Raw genomic sequence first — 20,858 nt, 5'->3', positions numbered from 1 at the left:
CAAATAAATGCTCTAAATGACAATATTTTTATTTGGAATTTGGGAGAAATGTTGTCAGTAGTTTATAGAATAAAACAAAAATGTTCATTTTACCCAAACACATACCTATAAATAGTAAAACCAGAGAAACTGATAATTTTGCAGTGGTCTCTTAATTTTTTCCAGAGCTGTAATTATATATATATAATATATATATATATATATTTCCCTTGTCATGCACGGTCTGCACTGTGATGGTTAATATAAAACATGGCTGCCCTTGTGTTGCTGTTTTAACTGGTGTTGAGGTAAATCCCACTACAGGGTGCTTCATGTGGACAGCCTTTGGAAACACATTTAGAAGCACACTGCTGGAGTTTGATTACTATAATATGCATTTTTAAAGGAATGAGGGTGAAATGATGCAAACAGTAACATGAAACAATAATAATCCTTGTTTGTTAACTTTAGTTTGTAGTTGTATTGGAACCCAAGGGCTGAAGCTGAAATGTATAGAAGGGGTTCAGACTGATACAAATGAACAAGGAAATGTCACTTACACTAACAAGGACCATATTAGAAATGGAAACATAATTACACCACAGAAATCTAACAGCGGTATTATTAATGTACAATAATAAACTGGATTGCTGGACTGCACTGGATTAAAAAAATAATAGGATCCTTTCTGCCATCTACTGGTCACCTTTATTAACTGTGATCCAAATCTAAAATCCATCACAGACTAGCAGCTCTGCACACACTAGAATCAACCATCACAGACTAGCAGCTCTGCACACACTAGAATCAACCATCACAGACTAGCAGCTTGGCCTTTCTAACTTCCTTTTTGACTTGTGTTTGCAGTTCCAAATAGGAGGAGTGGCAGAGGAAAGTGTAAGGTACTGAACGCAGGCAATACATTTCTCCCCCCTTCCTTTCTATATTGTGTGGTGCCTGCCTTGGTTGGAGTGGATCTGTGTGTATTTAGAAAATACATCAGTCATGATTAAGACATTCTCTCTTCCATCACTGTAAAGTCTACAGCTGGAATGTCACCAGATGGCCCATAAAGCTGTACGGCTTTTGAAAGAGTCCACCGCTCACAGTTTTTACACCACTGCTCTACTGTCGGGGTCATACCCGGCCAATCGCATCGGCGATGCACCAAACTCCTGGTGCGTTCTGCCCCCTGGTGGCCATGGTCATCATGGAGACTTGTGAGTACTTCTTGATGGAGTGCTGCAGGCAAAAGAAGCTGATGAAGCGCCTTTCCTCCATCAGCAACGATAGAGTACGCCATCTTTTACCAAGATCCTATCCCACTGACGGAATAACTCCAGTACCTCCCCTGACAATTTTTCTCTCTCATCATGATCTGGGTGCTTCCTTTGCTTCCAGAAATTCAAGAAGGGTCCTATAACTGGATCGGAGGCCTGCAACAAAACAAGACTGCTCCTCGGACGCACTGGGAGTGCCACGATGGCCTCCTGCGCTGCTACCCCCTGCCCAGCATCCCTGGTCTGATCCCCTTGAATGTGCTGCTGCAGTTCCATAGGGACACCCGTCACAGGAACAACATCCTCCACAAAGCAAGGTGCATGTTCAACATATTGTCTTGAGAAAGCATTGGCGTTCCCAACAACCGCATTCTGCATGGTCCTAGTGTCCCACCTGCTACTATTGGTTAATTGTGGGCTCTAGTTTTTTATTTAACATCACTGAGTCCCTTGTCCCTGTGGATTGCAACCACAATGTAGAAACATATAGAGAATGGATGGGAATGGTCAATAAACATCACTGCTGTTTCTCTTAAAGCGTGTTTATTTATTTATTTATAATACTGGACCCTGTCTTAATACTGTATTACATTCTGAATACGAATATAGCTGAATTATTAATTGTAGATAATACTTAGAATACCAGATACATATTTAGCATTAAAAAGCAATCCATGTGATTTCTTTACCAGTCCTTCATTATTTTGTGTATCAGCCTCCACACAAAGCTGAGCGCAGTGCGGTATACTGTAATGATGCTCCAGTCAGTCTGCCCGGACTGCACCTGAACCATCTTAAAAACACGAAGCCTCCAATAAGCTCATTTGTAAAAGTTAGTAAAGAATGGCGCTATATAATCTAAGGAAGCTGAATGTGAACTCCTAGCTGGAGCAACGAGAGAGGGAGAGAGGGGGCGGGGCAGAGAAGGAGGGGGAGACGCTGCTAGGCAACCGGCTCCTGAACATTCCACTCCGCTGAGCAGAGACCGTTAGGATTTAAAAATGAGAAAGTTCCGAGCGGCGTCAGGCGCTTCGTTTAATTAACACACCGTTGCTGGCATACATTTTAATTTTGAAGATAACCATATTTTAAATACTCAAATAGCTCTGTATTAAAAATACTTCAGGTCAAGACCGTTTTCCAACAAATAAAAGAAGGTGCGTATTTATAAGAAGTATATTTGTTATGATATTAAAACTAAACGAATGTGCTACAGTTTGGTGTATCATTTATTTGTTTATAAAATGTTGCAGTGTTTCTTTTTTTAATATTAATATTTTATTGTTTTCACAAAATAACATCCATACATTATCAGTTCATCTGCTAGTGTAATCAAATCTCAATATTACTCGTCAGTAATTCATACATAGATAGACACGCTGTGGTAACTTCAAGAAGTTAAAATGGAAGGCTGGATTACAAATAAATAAATAAATAAATACATTAATAACGACATGAAACAAAAATACGTTTTGGTAGCTCATAGGTATTTAAATTACAAAATGCGACCCGTTTTAGAAATGGATTTATATACTAACTGCCGTATTAATGTAAAATGATATTTCAGAGTGTTTGAGGTGCAGACTCGCACAGTGATTTGTAAAATCCAGTAGTGTTGGAGCGGTCCGTGTGTTTGTGTTTCGTGTTGTGTATTCGCTCTTGTCTCCCCTGTCTGGGTGCTGTTATTACCGCTGTATTGTGTTCCTCCCCTCGTCTGTATTCCCTGTAGCTGCGGGTTCGCTCTGTCTCTGTGGCTGTGCGAGCTGTCCTGCACGCAGGGTGCGCCCTGCTCCCTGTCATTGGCTGTTAGTTGTGTGTGCCCATTGGTCCTGGTGTGCGGCTGGGGACCAATGGGATAGCTGTTCGCTCCGGCACTCGATTAGCATAAAGGGGCGGAGCTGAGTTATAAAAGGGGGCGTTGCAGTTTTATGGTTGTTGTTCCAGGGTAAGCAGCGAAGCGTGTGGGGCAGTGATCTGTAGCGTGTTGAGAGATGGCAGTTTAAATAAAGCTTTGAACCTGAAAGCAGCGTGTTGTCTCCTTCTCTTCCGCCTACTTCGTGAAACGCTACAATGTGTTAAGAAACTATAATGCCACATTACTTACCACTCGGGGGAAACAGAAATGATTCATTTGGAAATAATTCGTTGTGAGATTATTTGGATAAATACTCAGAATTATAGATGTGTGGACTTTTGATTAAAATATACCCACATGTATTTTTGTTTCATGTCGTAATTTTTTTTATTTATGTATTTATTTAAACGTTAACTGGCGCTTTCATTTGAACCTCTTGCTGGTGCCACGGCTTGTCTCTGTATCTATTCACTGATATTTGAGATTGTGTTTAGTACACACTAGCAGCTGAGCTGATAATCTTATTGGTTATTTTGTGTAAACAATAACACGTTATACTGTATTACAAAAAAAAAAAGACTGAGGAGGAGGCAGTGTGGTTCAGTGGTTAAAATCCCTTGTAACTAGAAGGTCACGGGTTCACATCCCACCACTGCCGCTGCCTGACTCGCTGTGTGACCCTGAGCAAGTCACTGAACCTGCTTGTGCTCCATCCTGTGGATGAGATGTTAAATCAATGTCCTATTGGAAGTGACAGTTCACAGACAACCTCTTAAAGCGCTTTGTGATGGTGGTCCACTATGAAAGGTGCTATATAAAGACATTATTATTATTATTTTTAAAGTATACTGAGCCGTGCAGGTGATTTCATAGGTTGTCATGGCAGCACCGTTCATCACGGGAGTGGTTATCCGGGACAAACGCTTCCTTCGCTGGGTCGGAGAAACGCTGGAGTTCCGCTGGCTTCTCAATAAGGATCCCGAGGTATCCAACCTGAATATCTAAATCAATACAGTGACAACAAAGGAGTGTGACATCTAACCCTAATGACTACATTAATTATTATTATTATTATTATTATTATTATTATTATTATTAAACCTATTGCTAATTAAGCAGTAATACACGACAGGGTGTGTGTGTGTGTTATCATGAGGTAATATAACATTGCCTTGGGTGCATTGTGAGGCACTAGATGAAGTGGAGTCCTTCAACCGCCCAGGAAGTGGTGATATATCTCATGATAACACACAGACCCTGGCGTGTATTATTCCTATTATTAAATTGGTCTGTGAGTGTGTTATTGTTGGTAAATGAAGAAGACTTTAAACTTTATTTTAATATTTGTTATGTGTCTCCCCTTCCACTGAGAGAAGTAGTTCCACAGTAACTAACATTGTTAGATTAACAATTAAACATTGATTTCAAACCGTTTTGTATAATATTTTCTTTTTCGGGGACTTCGATAATAGTTTCTTGTTTAGTCTTTGTAGATATTGAACTGGATCATTGTTTCAACGTGTATGTCTGGGTTTTGTCCAGTAGATGATGCCGCTGCTGCTGTTGTGACGTTTTGTTTAAATCAATGTCAATGTTCTTTTCAGTTAGCCAGTCACGGAAAACTTTCATAGCCCATTCTGTCTGGTGCTTGGTGTTTCCCTCAGTTGTATTCGTTTCTAGGTTGTCTAAATCTGCTTCATTTACCTCAGTATGGCGAGATGTTGACATTTTCTTTTGTAGTTAATCTCAGGGATTGCTGTCATGCTGACTGACTCGAGTGGTGTTGTAGTTAATCTCAGGGATTGCTGTCATGCTGACTCACTCGAGTGGTGTTGTAGTTAATCTCAGGGATTGCTGTCATGCTGACTGACTCGAGTGGTGTTGTAGTTAATCTCAGGGATTGCTGTCATGCTGACTGACTCGAGTGGTGTTGTAGTTAATCTCAGGGATTGCTATCATGCTGACTCGAGTGGTGTTGTAGTTAATCTCAGGGATTGCTGTCATGCTGACTCGAGTGGTGTTGTAGTTAATCTCAGGGATTGCTGTCATGCTAACTGACTCGAGTGGTGTTGTAGTTAATCTCAGGGATTGCTGTCATGCTGACTGACTCGAGTGGTGTTGTAGTTAATCTCAGGGATTGCTGTCATGCTGACTGACTCGAGTGGTGTTGTAGTTAATCTCAGGGATTGCTGTCATGCTGACTGACTCGAGTGGTGTTGTAGTTAATCTCAGGGATTGCTGTCATGCTGACTCGAGTGGTGTTGTAGTTAATCTCAGGGATTGCTGTCTTGCTGACTGACTCGAGTGGTGTTGTAGTTAATCTCAGGGATTGCTGTCCTGCTGACTGACTCGAGTGGTGTTGTAGTTAATCTCAGGGATTGCTATCATGCTGACTCGAGTGGTGTTGTAGTTAATCTCATGGATTGCTGTCATGCTGACTCGAGTGGTTTTGTAGTTAATCTCAGGGATTGCTGTCATGCTGACTCACTCGAGTGGTGTTGTAGTTAATCTCATGGATTGCTGTCATGCTGACTGACTCGAGTGGTGTTGTAGTTAATCTCATGGATTGCTGTCATGCTGACTCACTCGAGTGGTGTTGTAGTTAATCTCAGGGATTGCTGTCATGCTGGCTCGAGTGGTGTTGTAGTTAATCTCAGGGATTGCTGTCATGCTGACTCGAGTGGTGTTGTAGTTAATCTCAGGGATTGCTGTCATGCTGACTCGAGTGGTGTTGTGGTTAATCTCAGGGATTGCTGTCATGCTGACTGACTCGAGTGGTGTTGTAGTTAATCACAGGGATTGCTGTCATGCTGACTCGAGTGGTGTTGTAGTTAATCTCAGGGATTGCTGTCATGCTGACTCGAGTGGTTTTGTAGTTAATCTCAGGGATTACTGTCATGCTGACTCGAGTGGTGTTGTAGTTAATCTCAGGGATTGCTGTCATGCTGACTCGAGTGGTGTTGTAGTTAATCTCAGGGATTGCTGTCATGCTGACTCGAGTGGTTTTGTAGTTAATCTCAGGGATTGCTGTCATGCTGACTCGAGTGGTGTTCTAGTTAATATCAGGGATTGCTGTCATGCTGACTCGAGTGGTGTTGTAGTTAATCTCAGGGATTGCTGTCATGCTGACTGACTCGAGTGGTGTTGTAGTTAATCTCAGGGATTGCTGTCATGCTGACTCGAGTGGTGTTGTAGTTAATCTCAGGGATTGCTGTCTTGCTGACTCGAGTGGTGTTGTAGTTAATCTCAGGGATTGCTGTCATGCTGACTCGAGTGGTGTTGTAGTTAATCTCAGGGATTGCTGTCATGCTGACTGACTCGAGTGGTGTTGTAGTTAATCTCAGGGATTGCTGTCATGCTGACTCGAGTGGTGTTGTAGTTAATCTCAGGGATTGCTGTCTTGCTGACTCGAGTGGTGTTGTAGTTAATCTCAGGGATTGCTGTCATGCTGACTCGAGTGGTGTTGTAGTTAATCTCAGGGAATGCTGTCATGCTGACTGACTCGAGTGGTGTTGTAGTTAATCTCAGGGATTGCTGTCATGCTGACTCGAGTGGTGTTGTAGTTAATCTCAGGGATTGCTGTCATGCTGACTTGAGTGTTTTTGTAGTTAATCTCAGGGATTGCTGTCATGCTGACTCGAGTGGTGTTGTAGTTAATCTCAGGGATTGCTGTCATGCTGACTCGAGTGGTGTTGTAGTTAATCTCAGGGATTGCTGTCATGCTGACTCGAGTGGTGTTGTAGTTAATCTCAGGGATTGCTGTCATGCTGACTGACTAGAGTGGTGTTGTAGTTAATCACAGGGATTGCTGTCATGCTGACTCGAGTGGTGTTGTAGTTAATCTCAGGGATTGCTGTCATGCTGACTCGAGTGGTGTTGTAGTTAATCTCAGGGATTGCTGTCATGCTGACTCGAGTGGTGTTGTAGTTAATCTCAGGGATTGCTGTCATGATGACTCGAGTGGTGTTGTAGTTAATCTCAGGGATTGCTGTCATGCTAACTGACTCGAGTGGTGTTGTAGTTAATCTCAGGAATTGCTGTCATGCTGACTCGAGTGGTGTTGTAGTTAATCTCAGGGATTGCTGTCATGCTGACTCGAGTGGTGTTGTAGTTAATCTCAGGGATTGCTGTCATGCTGACTGACTCGAGTGGTGTTGTAGTTAATCTCAGGGATTGCTGTCATGCTGACTCGAGTGGTGTTGTAGTTAATCTCAGGGATTGCTGTCATGCTGAATCGAGTGGTGTTGTAGTTAATCTCAGGATTGCTGTCATGCTGATTTGAGTGGTTTTGTAGTTAATCTCAGGGATTGCTGTCATGCTGACTCGAGTGGTGTTGTAGTTAATCTCAGGGATTGCTGTCATGCTGACTCGAGTGGTGTTGTAGTTAATCTCAGGGATTGCTGTCATGGTGACTCGAGTGGTGTTGTAGTTAATCTCAGGGATTGCTGTCTTGCTGACTGACTCGAGTGGTGTTGTAGTTAATCTCAGGGATTGCTGTCATGCTGACTCGAGTGGTGTTGTAGTTAATCTCAGGGATTGCTATCATGCTGACTCGAGTGGTGTTGTAGTTAATCTCAGGGATTGCTGTCATGCTGACTGACTCGAGTGGTGTTGTAGTTAATCTCAGGGATTGCTGTCATGCTGACTGACTCGAGTGGTGTTGTAGTTAATCTCAGTTATTGCTGTCATGCTGACTCGAGTGGTGTTGTAGTTAATCTCAGGGATTGCTATCATGCTGACTCGAGTGGTGTTGTAGTTAATCTCAGGGATTGCTGTCATGCTGACTGACTCGAGTGGTGTTGTAGTTAATCTCAGGGATTGCTGTCATGCTGATTTGAGTGGTGTTGTAGTTAATCTCAGGGATTGCTATCATGCTGACTCGAGTGGTGTTGTAGTTAATCTCAGGGATTGCTGTCATGCTGACTGACTCGAGTGGTGTTGTAGTTAATCTCAGGGATTGCTGTCATGCTGGCTCGAGTTGTGTTGTAGTTAGTCTCAGGGATTGCTGTCATGCTGACTCGAGTGGTGTTGTAGTTAATCTCAGGGATTGCTGTCATGCTGACTCGAGTGGTGTTGTAGTTAATCTCAGGGATTGCTGTCATGCTGACTCGAGTGGTGTTGTAGTTAATCTCAGGGATTGCTGTCATGCTGACTCGAGTGGTGTTGTAGTTAATCTCAGGGATTGCTGTCATGCTGACTGACTCGAGTGGTGTTGTAGCTAATCTCATGGATTGCTGTCATGCTGACTGACTCCAGTGGTGTTGTAGTTAATCTCAGGGGTTGCTGTCATGCTGACTCGAGTGGTGTTGTAGTTAATCTCCGGGATTGCTGTCATGCTGACTCGAGTGGTGTTGTAGTTAATCTCCGGGATTGCTGTCATGCTGATTGACTCGAGTGGTGTTGTAGTTAATCTCCGGGATTGCTGTCATGCTGACTCGAGTGGTGTTGTAGTTAATCTCAGGGATTGCTGTCATGCTGACTGACTCGAGTGGTTTTGTTTACCCAGGCGTACAGTTGCAGTTGGTGTATTGATTTTATTTACTGTGATGAGGCCGCTTCACAGAAAGAAGTTCCGCACTGTTGTTTTATCCCCAGATATCTAATGGCTGGGGAGAATCGATTATTTTCGCCAGTTGTTTCTACCCATTTAATAATATATGTTAAAGAATGAACAGGGGTAGAGCCAGATAGAAGAGCCTGAAAAGAGCATCACTGCTGTGCTTGTGCTGACAGACACAAGTCATCTTGACATTGGAGAGGGGAAGTACGTGCAGGGACAGTTAAACAAAGGCCATCCCGACATTGAAACTTCCTCATTATGCAAAGGCCCTGATACTAAAATAAACGTTCAGTTTATATTTCTACACTTTTATTTTGGTGCTCATGAAGCTGCTGGGTTGGCAACACTGGAGGTTTTTAATCCAGAGCTGGGATAGCATGAACTCTACCACTGGAACCAAGTCTCTCTGCAGAGCAGACCCCCTCATCTAAAGATGATTGAGAGCATGTTTGGTATCAAGCAGCTCAGCTCCCCTTTTCAGAATTCTCTCTTGTCAGTTTAACAGGGGGTGCAGGGCTGCATTCCAGTATTCAGGCTCAATTTAAACCCTGCCTGCCTTCACTTCCTCTCACTAACCACAGACACGTATTTCCTTCTCAGAAATGAATGCAGAGCAGAGCTGACTGCTTCCCAGCAAAAAAGGAGAAGTGTGTCCTGTTTTTGAGTTGATAAAAAAAAAAGTTACATATGACACTAGTGTTTTGGACAGTATTGTAGTGTTTTTATATGAATTACACAATTACAATTGTAATTAATTCAGGTCTGTATGACACTATAGTGTTTCTGGACAGCACTGTAGTATTTTTCTATGGGTAGCAGGGTGAAACCTGGCCTCCACTGGTAAAAGGCATGAGAAGTTTGTGAATATCTGTCTGTCTGCACCACTGAGCCCCTAAGAGACATGCACTGAAAGGAGGAAGTATATTTGCCAGGCTTTTGCTTTTGCAGTTTCTATATTAGTCACAGGTTATATAAAAAGAAAACAAAACCTAATAACAAGGCTCTTCAAAACTGCAGTTTTTTTGTACTGATATCAGAAGTTGTGTGCCACCCAAAACCTTTTAAGGGTAAGTAAGTAGACATTGTTCTGTTTTATTGAGGGAATTCGTAGATATTAACTAAAGAAAATGTTTTACATAGGATTGCTTTTGAACCTCCCCCAATAGGGAACAACCACAGGCCGTATTGTAAGAACACAGAGAGCAGTCATGTGACTTCTCCTTAATGAGATTGTTCTGCTAGTTTTATTCTGTTAGAATTGCTTACCTCCTTTACTGTAAAGCAGCCCTTGGATAACTGAATGCACTGTATTATTGTCTTACTCTGTTACAAACAATGTGTGGGCCTGCCTGAGACCAGGACTGTTTACAGCTCTGCAGTGTGTTCAGTGTGTCTCTCTTTCCTATGCTGCATTCGATTATAATGAGGATTGCAGGTTTCTCTTATATATAAGCACAGTTGGCTGGACATTATTCCTGATATCACTGTCTTTGTGTGTCTAATCAGTTGTGTGGATGATCAGTACAGAAAATGGAAAATAAATCTGCAGACGTGGAAACAGGTAAGAATGAAAGAAAAGTATTTTGATATCCAATAATAAATGATACCAGTTGACTAAAAGTAATGACACTTCTTAGTACAGTAGACAAATGTTTTAATACAAGGGCCTTTTCAGTGTCTGTCTGACTAGACATCTATCTGCTAGACTTCAGTATACGTATAAGCCCTTTTTCGCTCGCTTTAAATCAACTCTCAAGACGCACCTGTTCTCTCTTGCTATCTATGCTCTTTAAGCCTGATATCTGCTATTAGTTGCTGTGTTGCTGCTACTATTTCATGTATTATGCACTTTCCACTGTATTTAAAGTATTATACATTACTTTTTTAACTGTATATCATGTATTATGCATTTCTCTGTATTTAAAGTATTATGGATTTTCATGTTGTTACTGCATCTTGTAAAGTGCTTTGTGATGGTGGTCCACTATGAAAGGCACTATAAAAAATAAAGATTGATTGATTGATATTGTAAATGTATAGGTCTCCCATATGAGAATGCACTAAACAGACAGTGAGGAATGCTATTATAGTGTAAAAATAAACACCATTGTGGAACACTGCAGTTATCCAAATCTTAAAAAAAAAAAAAAACAACACTGCTTGTGATTAGCAAAAGAACTTTCTTGCAAGTTCCCTTTTTTTGTAGGTTTTTTGGTTTGTGTTTGACTGTGATAGAAGCTAGTTTCTCCTGCCTTCACACTGTAGATTCACTCTCCCTGTGCAGCAGGTATCAGGACATCACCACCATATTAACCACTGGCTCTCACTTCACTACAGTAAAACCTCCACACTGTAGATTCACTCTCCCTGTGCAGCAGGTATCAGGACATCACCACCATATTAACCACTGGCTCTCACTTCACTACAGTAAAACATCCACACTGTAGATTCACTCTCCCTGTGCAGCAGGTATCAGGACATCACCAGCCATCACCACCATATTAACCTCTGGCTCTCACTTCACTACAGTAAAACCTTCACACTGTAGATTCACTCTCCCTGTGCAGCAGGTATCAGGACATCACCAGCCATCACCACCATATTAACCACTGGCTCTCACTTCACTACAGTGAAACCTCCACACTGTAGATTCACTCTCCCTGTGCAGCAGGTATCAGGACATCACCACCATATTAACCACTGGCTCTCACTTCACTACAGTAAAACCTTCACACTGTAGATTCACTCTCCCTGTGCAGCAGGTATCAGGACATCACCACCATATTAACCACTGGCTCTCACTTCACTACAGTAAAACCTTCACACTGTAGATTCACTCTCCTTGTGCAGAAGGTATCAGGACATCACCACCATATTAACCACTGGCTCTCACTTCACTACAGTAAAACCTCCACGCTGTAGATTCACGCTCCCTGTGCAGCAGGTATCAGGACATCACCAGCCATCACCACCATATTAACCACTGGCTCCTTTTCACAGTTCAGTATTCATTCACAGATACATGATGCAGTTTGGTCTCTGAGTTAAAGCTGATAGGAATGTTGATACAGTAATTCCACCCCCTAAACTATTCTGACAGGGCATGTGTGCTGAAACTATCTAGACAGATACATCGGCTTGGAGTGATTGTTCCACAGCGACTGATCTGGGGTCAGTTTACCTGAAACACATGACAGTAACACTGATATTTACAATTCTGAACTCCATAAACCTGCAATCTGAAACACACGACAGTAACACTGATATTTACAATTCTGAACTCCACAAACCTGCAATCTGAAACACACGACAGTAACACTGATATTTAAAATTCTGAACTCCACAAACCTGCAATCTGAAACGCACGACAGTAACACTGATATTTACAATTCTGAACTCCACAAACCTGCAATCTGAAACGCACGACAGTAACACTGATATTTACAATTCTGAACTCCACAAACCTGCAATCTGAAACACACGACAGTAACACTGATATTTACAATTCTGAACTCCACAAACCTGCAATCTGAAACACACGACAGTAACACTGATATTTACAATTCTGAACTCCACAAACCTGCAATCTGAAACACACGACAGTAACACTGATATTTACAATTCTGAACTCCACAAACCTGCAATCTGAAACACACGACAGTAACACTGATATTTACAATTCTGAACTCCACAAACCTGCAATCTGAAACACACGACAGTAACACTGATATTTACAATTCTGAACTCCACAAACCTGCAATCTGAAACGCACGACAGTAACACTGATATTTACAATTCTGAACTCCACAAACCTGCAATCTGAAACACACGACAGTAACACTGATATTTACAATTCTGAACTCCACAAACCTGCAATCTGAAACACACGACAGTAACACTGATATTTACAATTCTGAACTCCACAAACCTGCAATCTGAAACACACGACAGTAACACTGATATTTACAATTCTGAACTCCACAAACCTGCAATCTGAAACACACGACAGTAACACTGATATTTACAATTCTGAACTCCACAAACCTGCAATCTGAAATGCACGACAGTAACACTGATATTTACAATTCTGAACTCCACAAACCTGCAATCTGAAACGCATGACAGTAACACTGATATTTACAATTCTGAACTCCACAAACCTGCAATATGAACACACGACAGTAACACTGATATTTACAATTCTGAACTCCACAAACCTGCAATCTGAAGGGATTCAAATATAAATCAACTCAGTTTCTATGCATTATCTAAAGAAGTTCAATTCCAGTTTTATATACATATATACTTGTTTCTATTGAAATGTATTACTGTGCTTGTGATGCCATGTTCTAGATAGTTAATGATGCAACACTCTACTATTCCTTTCTATTTAAACCTATATTTGAAAGCGCGTATCAGACAGGGGATATGAACCTGCTGCTTCAGGGGAGCGGGCACACCGCTGGCTACGAGCACGTCCTCAGTGAACAATCAACCCGAGGGACCTCTGCCCTGTCAAATAGCAACATTGAATAACAAGAGTCACTATAATCCCCACTGTGTCCCCAGCCTGTGTCATATACAATGTGTGATTGATAGAGAATCGTCCATATTAATGTACTAAGTGGAATATTTAAAATATTTGGTCATGTTTTTTTTTTGTTTGTTTGTTGTTGAATTTAAGTCATTCTTAGACTTAAGTTTATGCTATTAAGTTTTAAAAGTTATTGATATAATATTACATTTGAAGTGCTTATTTAAACTATAATAAAGTTATCACTAAGTATTTGTTTGACCTCCTAAAGAGCTGAAGATGAAGACTCAAACAAGCCCTGCCCTTGTTTAACACATTCTATCTTGATTATCTGCATCTAAAATGAAGAGCAGATCTGGATGCATGTAGAGATCAACATGCTTCATGAATATGTGATGGAAAATAACCACTTGTTTTAAGCACAGCTCAATATTTCACAAGCACCTGAGAAATGAACATGCCTGATGAATACAGCCCTGTTTCTAATATGAATGTTACACTGTCTCTACCTACATCACTGCATCTCTCTTCTCTCTCTGACAATCCCTCACTCCCTCCCTTTCTCTTTTCTATCTCTGACAATCCCTCCCTCCCTTTCTCTGTTCTCTCTCTGACAGCCCCTCCCTTTCTCTCCTCTATCATACCCTCTCTGTCTCCACAGTTACAGGTGCATCAGGAATCCTCAGTCCCTCACTCCCTCTCTGTCTCCACAGTTACAGGTGCATCAGGAATCCTCAGTCCCTCACTCCCTCTCTGTCTCCACAGTTACAGGTGCATCTGGAATCCTCAGTCTCTCACTCCCTCACTGTCTCCACAGTTACAGGTGCATCAGGAATCCTCAGTCCCTCACTCCCTCTCTGTCTCCACAGTTACAGGTGCATCAGGAATCCTCACTCCTCGCTCCCTCTCTGTCTCCACAGTTACAGGTGCATCAGGAATCCTCAGTCTCTCACTCCCTCTCTGTCTCCACAGTTTCAGGTGCATCAGGAATCCTCACTCCCTCACTCCCTCTCTGTCTCCACAGTTACAGGTGCATCAGGAATCCTCAGTCCCTCACTACCTCTCTGTCTCCACAGTTACAGGTGCATCAGGAATCCTCAGTCCCTCACTCCCTCTCTGTCTCCACAGTTACAGGTGCATCAGGAATCCTCAGTCCCTCACTCCCTCTCTGTCTCCACAGTTACAGCTGCATCAGGAATCCTCAGTCCCTCACTCCCTCTCTGTCTCCACAGTTACAGGTGCATCAGGAATCCTCAGTGTTTCTCAGAGTTTTGGAAGTTTCGGCCGTGACTATAAGAGTATTATCCCTGCACGTGATGCCAAGTCCATGAGTTGGAATAGACCTAATCTCAGCAACCCTAAGGTATGGTGACACTGATCATTAGAAAAGATTCTAGTTTTCCATGGTAAAAAAGTCTATGATTTAAACATTTTAAAATCCACAATACACGCAAGAATCCACATATCATTTGTATTCAGACACGGGCAGACTGCTGTTTCAGAGAAAGCTTAGGGCTGTATTCATAAAGTGTTTACCAGGCATTTAAGTTTAGACAGTGAAATCATACGAACATAAGAAATTCAAGAACGAGAAAAGGCCATTTGGCACACCTATGCTCGGTCACTTTGGTGCCAGTGTGGTTCGTTAGCGCTCAGAAGAGGAAAAACAAAAAAAAAAAAAACGAACCACGTTAGCAGGGGAAATGAAACCTCTGGGAATCCGTGGCTAGACAGACTAAAGGTCTTATTGTGGTCACAAAGAGGGTTATACAGTATTGTTCATGACAGCATCCAGTCTGTTCTTGAAGGATCCGATAGTCTCTGCTTCAACAACTCTGTCCAGCAGCCTGTTCCAATGGTTCACCACCCTTTCTGTGAAAAAGCTCCTTCTCCCGTCGGTTCTGAATATGCTCTTCTTCAGCTTCCACCTGTGGTCCCTGGTTCTGTTCTCTGTGATCTGTGAAAAATATTCTCAGCAGTTACTTTGTTAAACCCCTTGACCATTTTAAATACCTCTATTAAGTCGCCTCTGGCTCTCCTTTCTAGGCTATATAGATTCAGCTCTTTCAGTCTATCTTCATATGACATACCCTTCAGTCCTGGAATTAATCGTGTTGCTCTCCTCTGTACTCTCTCCAATGCCTCAATGTCTTTTTTATGATAAGGGGACCAGAGCTGTCCACAGTATTCTAGGTGTGTATTCTGTGTGAGATGAGGAGCAGCTGTGTGAGGTCAGGGGCAGCTGTGTGAGGTCAGGAGCAGCTGTGTGAGGTCAGGAGCAGCTGTGTGAGATGAGGAGCAGCTGTGTGAGGTCAGGAGCAGCTGTGTGAAATGAGGAGCAGCTGTGTGAGGTGAGGAGCAGCTGTGTGAGGTGAGGAGCAGCTGTGTTAGATGAGGAGCAGCTGTGTGAGATGAGGAGCAGCTGTGTGAGGTGAGGAGCAGCTGTGTGAGATGAGGAGCAGCTGTGTGAGGTCAGGAGCAGCTGTTTGAGATCTCTGGAACAAAGTAAAACTAAACCAGAATGCTGTTCTGTGAATTTCTATCTAAATTGTATTTTTCTGCGTACAATAGAGTTAAATGCCCATTCGATGCTGAACCAGATTACAGCTCCCCATGAAACTCATTTTATGATTGATAATAGTCTGGTCCCAGGTGAATGTTAAAATCAGACTTTTAATGAACTGTATGCACTTGTTTTCATATTATAGTAACTCAATGAAAGAACTTTTCTTTTGCAGATTCCTGGTTTGCTGAGGAGAGTTTTCAAGGTAGAGAATGGGGGGGGGGGGGGGGGTATTGTTAAATGATGGATGAATAAGACAGGGGGAAAGAAAAGGGGAGATTGTGAGTGAAAGAGAATTGGGAAAGAGAGAGAGATGAGAAGGGTGGATGTAGTTAAGTGTCATGATGTATATCATCAATTAAGAGTTTCTTCTTTAAAGGATATTCATGCTGTTATTAACCTACTGTACCATAGGTCACCCTTTATGTGTAATTTCAGTACCAGAAGGAAAACACCAAAGACATATATAAGTAAAACCAATGATTTATTTAGAAAGACAAAGGTTTTTATAGTGTTTGAAATTATTCTTTTTATAGCATCATTCATCAAGTTATGCAACAAGTTGGATACAATTGTAACTGTTTCTTTTTGTATGTAGTGTGAATCTTTAAAAGTAAAGACCACTTCTAATAAAATCTAATCAAGACTCAGTGCAACATGTCAAATACAAAACAAGCAAAGTGAATATCAAATCAATTCAAACTAATTGACACACAAAATAAAATTGCTATCGTAAATTAAAACCATGACAAATCTAATAAAAAACTGAAAAACAAGGAACATAATGGATGTAAAGAACTGACCACCTTGTTCACATACATGCAGATTTATTGTACTGCTCTTTCTCCTTTCAAATATATAAAACCTTGTAGAAAACAAGCATTCTACAATGTAGCTAAAACTCAGCAGCTTAATGTTTAAAAAGTAATGAAACAGAATCAAGTATCCTCAGATAATACCGTAACCTAATCCAAGCACAAGGTAGCTACTCTGTGTGCACAACACTTCTCCACGTATAATACCGTATGATTAAAATGAGCACTAAGAGAAAATAAACAATGGTGAGTCTGTGATTTAATAAACAACACAAGAACAAGAATGAGCTAATCTACTCACCCCCACGAGCACAGCAATATATCCAGAAGTCCCGTGTGTTTCTGCTTCCCTGCACTTTAAACCAAAACATACTCATAAATATATAAACAAGTTCTCAAACCAAGCAATAAAATAGAACACACTCGCTACTCACCACCAGCAATGCTGCAGCCTTCTGGATAAACCTGAGTCCCATGTGTCTCTGCTTTCCCTGCACACCAGCAATGCTGCAGCCTTCTGTATCAATCTGAGTCCCATGTGTCTCTGCTTTCCCTGCACACCAGCAATGCTGCAGCCTTCTGGATCAATCTGAGTCCCATGTGTCTCTGCTTTCCCTGCACACCAGCAATGCTGCAGCCTTCTGGATCAATCCGAGTCCCATGTGTCTCTGCTTTCCCTGCACACCAGCAATGCTGCAGCCTTCTGTAATCACCTATGCCTTTATACAGGGGTTTTCACTAACCCATCTGTGTTAGCCCTTTCCTAGTTTGACTGAATGGACAACTTGTATTAGCCATGCCACACTACAGTAGTTTTATATATGAATCTATTTTAGTAATATGAATGTAACCGATATTAACATCTGTCACTGAAGGAATACACTTAAATTGTAGCCGCTACGCCACTCCCAAAATATTAATAGGGAGAAAAGGAAAATCCTAATTAAGTTTTTCTATTGGGCAAGGACTTAGTTTAGTTTAATAGCAGCATCACTTCCCAAACACAGAACCCAGAAGCCAAGTAAATGTATACAAAGTGTATTAACACAAAGGCAATTCCAGTTAAAAACAATTTAAAATGTAGCAGCAATTGTCTAGAGTTAGCAGCAATAAATGCAATGTAGAATATGGTTTTAATATAGCAGCAATGATATTAATGTATAAAAATGATTTCAAACAGCAGTAATCACAATGTCACAGCAATAGCTACATATCGCAACAATAGTCAAATTACAATTAAAAGGGCCAGCCCTTAGTAACAGTGTGATAACACGGCAAAACAAAAATCAATATCGAAAATAGTGCTTAACACAATCCATACATTCAAGTGAAAAAATAAAGAAAGAAACAGCAAAACGAGTCTCAAATACAACTCGTCCCAACAGGGAAATAACAACACAAAGCAAAATACATAAAGTGCACTTCTAGTAAAGTAATTAACTGCTATCAAGCTCTGGTACTTTAGACTGTAGACTATCATGACTACCTGTGGTCTGGTAATCAAATGCACAAACAACAATCGCCTTAAAATTACTAGTAAAACACACACATCATTGTGGTTGCAACAACCATAACAATAGTTAAAAGATAAACAAAAGCACAAACACAATACACCTTCCCCAATACGGAGCGTGGAGGCTAGAGTTGTTAGTAATAATTTGAATTTTGTACTAATCTCTACAGAATGCTTCAGCTGTAGATCTCAAGATCACCAATAACACAACCGGCAAAAACAGAGAGAACGTCTCAATGCAATCACATGGAAGCGAGTTTTCAAACACTCACGACAACACCACCCAATAATCCTAGCGTCTCCTGTTGCCTCTACACTCCGTTCACACAAAAAACTCTGTTCGAATAATGGTTGATTTGGTTTAAATATGTTTGGTACAAAGGGGAGACAATTAACAAGCTGCCGGTATGTTCTCAATTGGCACTTGTGTTCTTAAAGGCATAGCGTGCATTTACATTAAATAGGTTCTACATCTCTTCCCCGCTTAATTAGCCAAGTCCCATTGGCTACAAATTGAGACTTTCACGCCCCCTACTATCTATTCCATATATCGCCTGGGGGGTACTCCCCTAGTGGTCCGATCTGATCTTCGCGGCTCCAGTTGGGAATCTTCTACTCTTACTTCTGGAACAGCAACCACCTCCTCTATGCCTGGTCTGTCTTGTACCTCCTGTCTTACCAAGAGACCTGCAGAGGGAACAAATCCTATCCAAGACAGATTAAAACCTACAGGTTCAGGGTTAGATGGGCCCTGGGCCACTACTGGATTAGGCCTAAGAGGGAGAGGACATGAGCGGAGATGGTTTCGGTGTAAGACTTTTTCTGGACCTGTACCTTGTTCTGGCTTCAGTATATATATGGGATTGTTAGGGTTAGGTTGGCCCACAATTACATAAGAGATATCATCCCAAAAATCAGCCAACTTACCCCGGCGCTTCGTTCCCTGCCTTCGTGCTAGAACTCTCCAACCATCAATGGGGCTTCTTGGGCAGTCTTGTCATACCCCCTCTTCTGCTTCTGCACAGCTTCAGACATCTGCTTCCCCGCTTTTTCATGGGCATACCTCAACTTCTGTTGATGTTGTTGCACCCATCCCTCATAGGAACAGGGTGCCACTGGTTGCAAGATCCCCAACAGCAGGTCCATGGGTAAGCGGGCATGACGACCAAACATCAGATAGAATGGGGTATAGTTGGTGGAAGCATGAATAGTGTTATTTTACATATGTACCAATTCCAATATATTCTGGCCAACGTTGTTTCTTTTCCCCCTCTAAGGTGCCTAATAGATTTAACAATGTACATGTGAGATTAAGAGTGTCAAAGGGGTTAGAGACACAGAACGACCAGGAACTACAATTCCCAACAACGGGGCACACACACCTTGCATGACGGGTAACAGCGGTAGCTTTAAAAAGCTGCGGGAATCAGCTAGAGAGGAGAGTGAGAACAGGTGCACACACGAGCCGTGGGAAGGGAGAGTACCTAACCAAGACGAAAGTGGGCAGCTGCATTGGGAGCGAGATTGGGACATTAACCAGTGGTAACCCAGAGGAATACAATTTTAGCACTTGTTTCTAAAATGGTACAGCGTAGTGGGGCATTACATTGAAGCAACCTTTCGGACTACCATTGTCACCAGTCGGAGACAACCATTGTTTCTACAGCGGGACAGTGCACGGTGGTTTTACCTTGAAAACAACACGGCAGACTACAGGCTTCCCTGCATCGGAGCAACACAGAGAACACGGATTGCTGTAGAGTGAGTACGCTGTGTTTTACCATTGATATGCTGGGAGCTACTGAAGTACGGGACTGGTGTGTATTCAAACAGAGTGCTTAAAGACTGTATCAAAAGCCCACGAACTGGGCAAGTGATTAACCCAGGAGAACTGTGTCTGGCTGGAAGTGTTGAACGGTGTAAAAATACGCAGGGACACAGAAAGGGTGATTTAAACGAAACACAACTTTATTGTATGTCCGGGGAACAGTGGAACCTGCAACAAAAGAGAGGCAAGAGTTAGAGAACGCTCATTGCTCACTGTTTATCACCTGTATTAATTCTATTCTACACAGCAGTGTTATTACTTACCTTTACGAAAGGTTGGCCGGTGTTGGGGCCGCACTCTACCGCAAACAGACCTCCGGGGCCGTCGGGAGTACAAACCTGTGAGTAGGACGGGGACTATCACAATTCCACAGCGCCATCTGGTGGATGTCCGCGACAACCTGGAAAAGAGAAAGAAACCACAATACCAAGCCAACACCAAAGAAACTTGGATACAACAAGCCATTACTTACCTGAGGGTCTCGCTCCACAAAGAAAGTCCTGGACTGTGTTTATTTGAGTTTGGTTATTATTTGTCTTGATAACTGATAATTGGAACTTCTGTGTGTTCATTTGTGGAATATAAGAGGAAAAGAAAAATCATTAAAACAGAAATCTCCTTGGACCTGGGTCTCTGTCACGTTCTTCTGCACCAAAACAGGCACTACTTGCACATCTCATACTTACGTGGGCTATACCAGTTCACAGTACGATTAAAACGTTCACAACTGCCATTACCAGCAGGATGATAAGGAGTGGTATGGCTTTTCTTTATACTGTACAACTACTGCAGACTCAAAATTTGCTCCCTGGTCAGAATGAAAACGCTGGGGGGCTCCAAAAGGTTGAATTAAATATTTCCACAATGCTTGGGCGGTAACCACTGCAGTTTGATGCCTCGTAGGGATAGCCCAAGCGAATTTAGTAAAGTG

At 42.0% G+C, this 20,858-nt stretch overlaps 1 protein-coding gene across 1 annotated transcript in view; it reads left to right on the top strand.

The window, feature by feature from the left end:
- The first annotated feature begins 9,637 nt into the window (after positions 1-9,637).
- Positions 9,638-20,858, top strand: part of LOC117965860 (E3 ubiquitin-protein ligase TRIM39-like) — a 38,906-nt gene continuing 27,685 nt past the window's right edge. The window contains exons 1-4 of the mRNA XM_059015735.1: positions 9,638-9,741; positions 10,181-10,235; positions 14,441-14,571; positions 15,947-15,976. Of these exons, the coding sequence (XP_058871718.1) occupies positions 10,205-10,235; positions 14,441-14,571; positions 15,947-15,976 (192 nt within the window). The 5' untranslated portion in view covers positions 9,638-9,741; positions 10,181-10,204. The remainder of the gene's footprint in view (positions 9,742-10,180; positions 10,236-14,440; positions 14,572-15,946; positions 15,977-20,858) is intronic.

This window comes from Acipenser ruthenus, chromosome 51 (assembly GCF_902713425.1).
Source record: "Acipenser ruthenus chromosome 51, fAciRut3.2 maternal haplotype, whole genome shotgun sequence".
In the NCBI taxonomy this organism is placed as follows: Eukaryota; Metazoa; Chordata; class Actinopteri; order Acipenseriformes; family Acipenseridae; genus Acipenser; species Acipenser ruthenus.
This window is presented reverse-complemented; position numbering and strand designations above follow the sequence as displayed.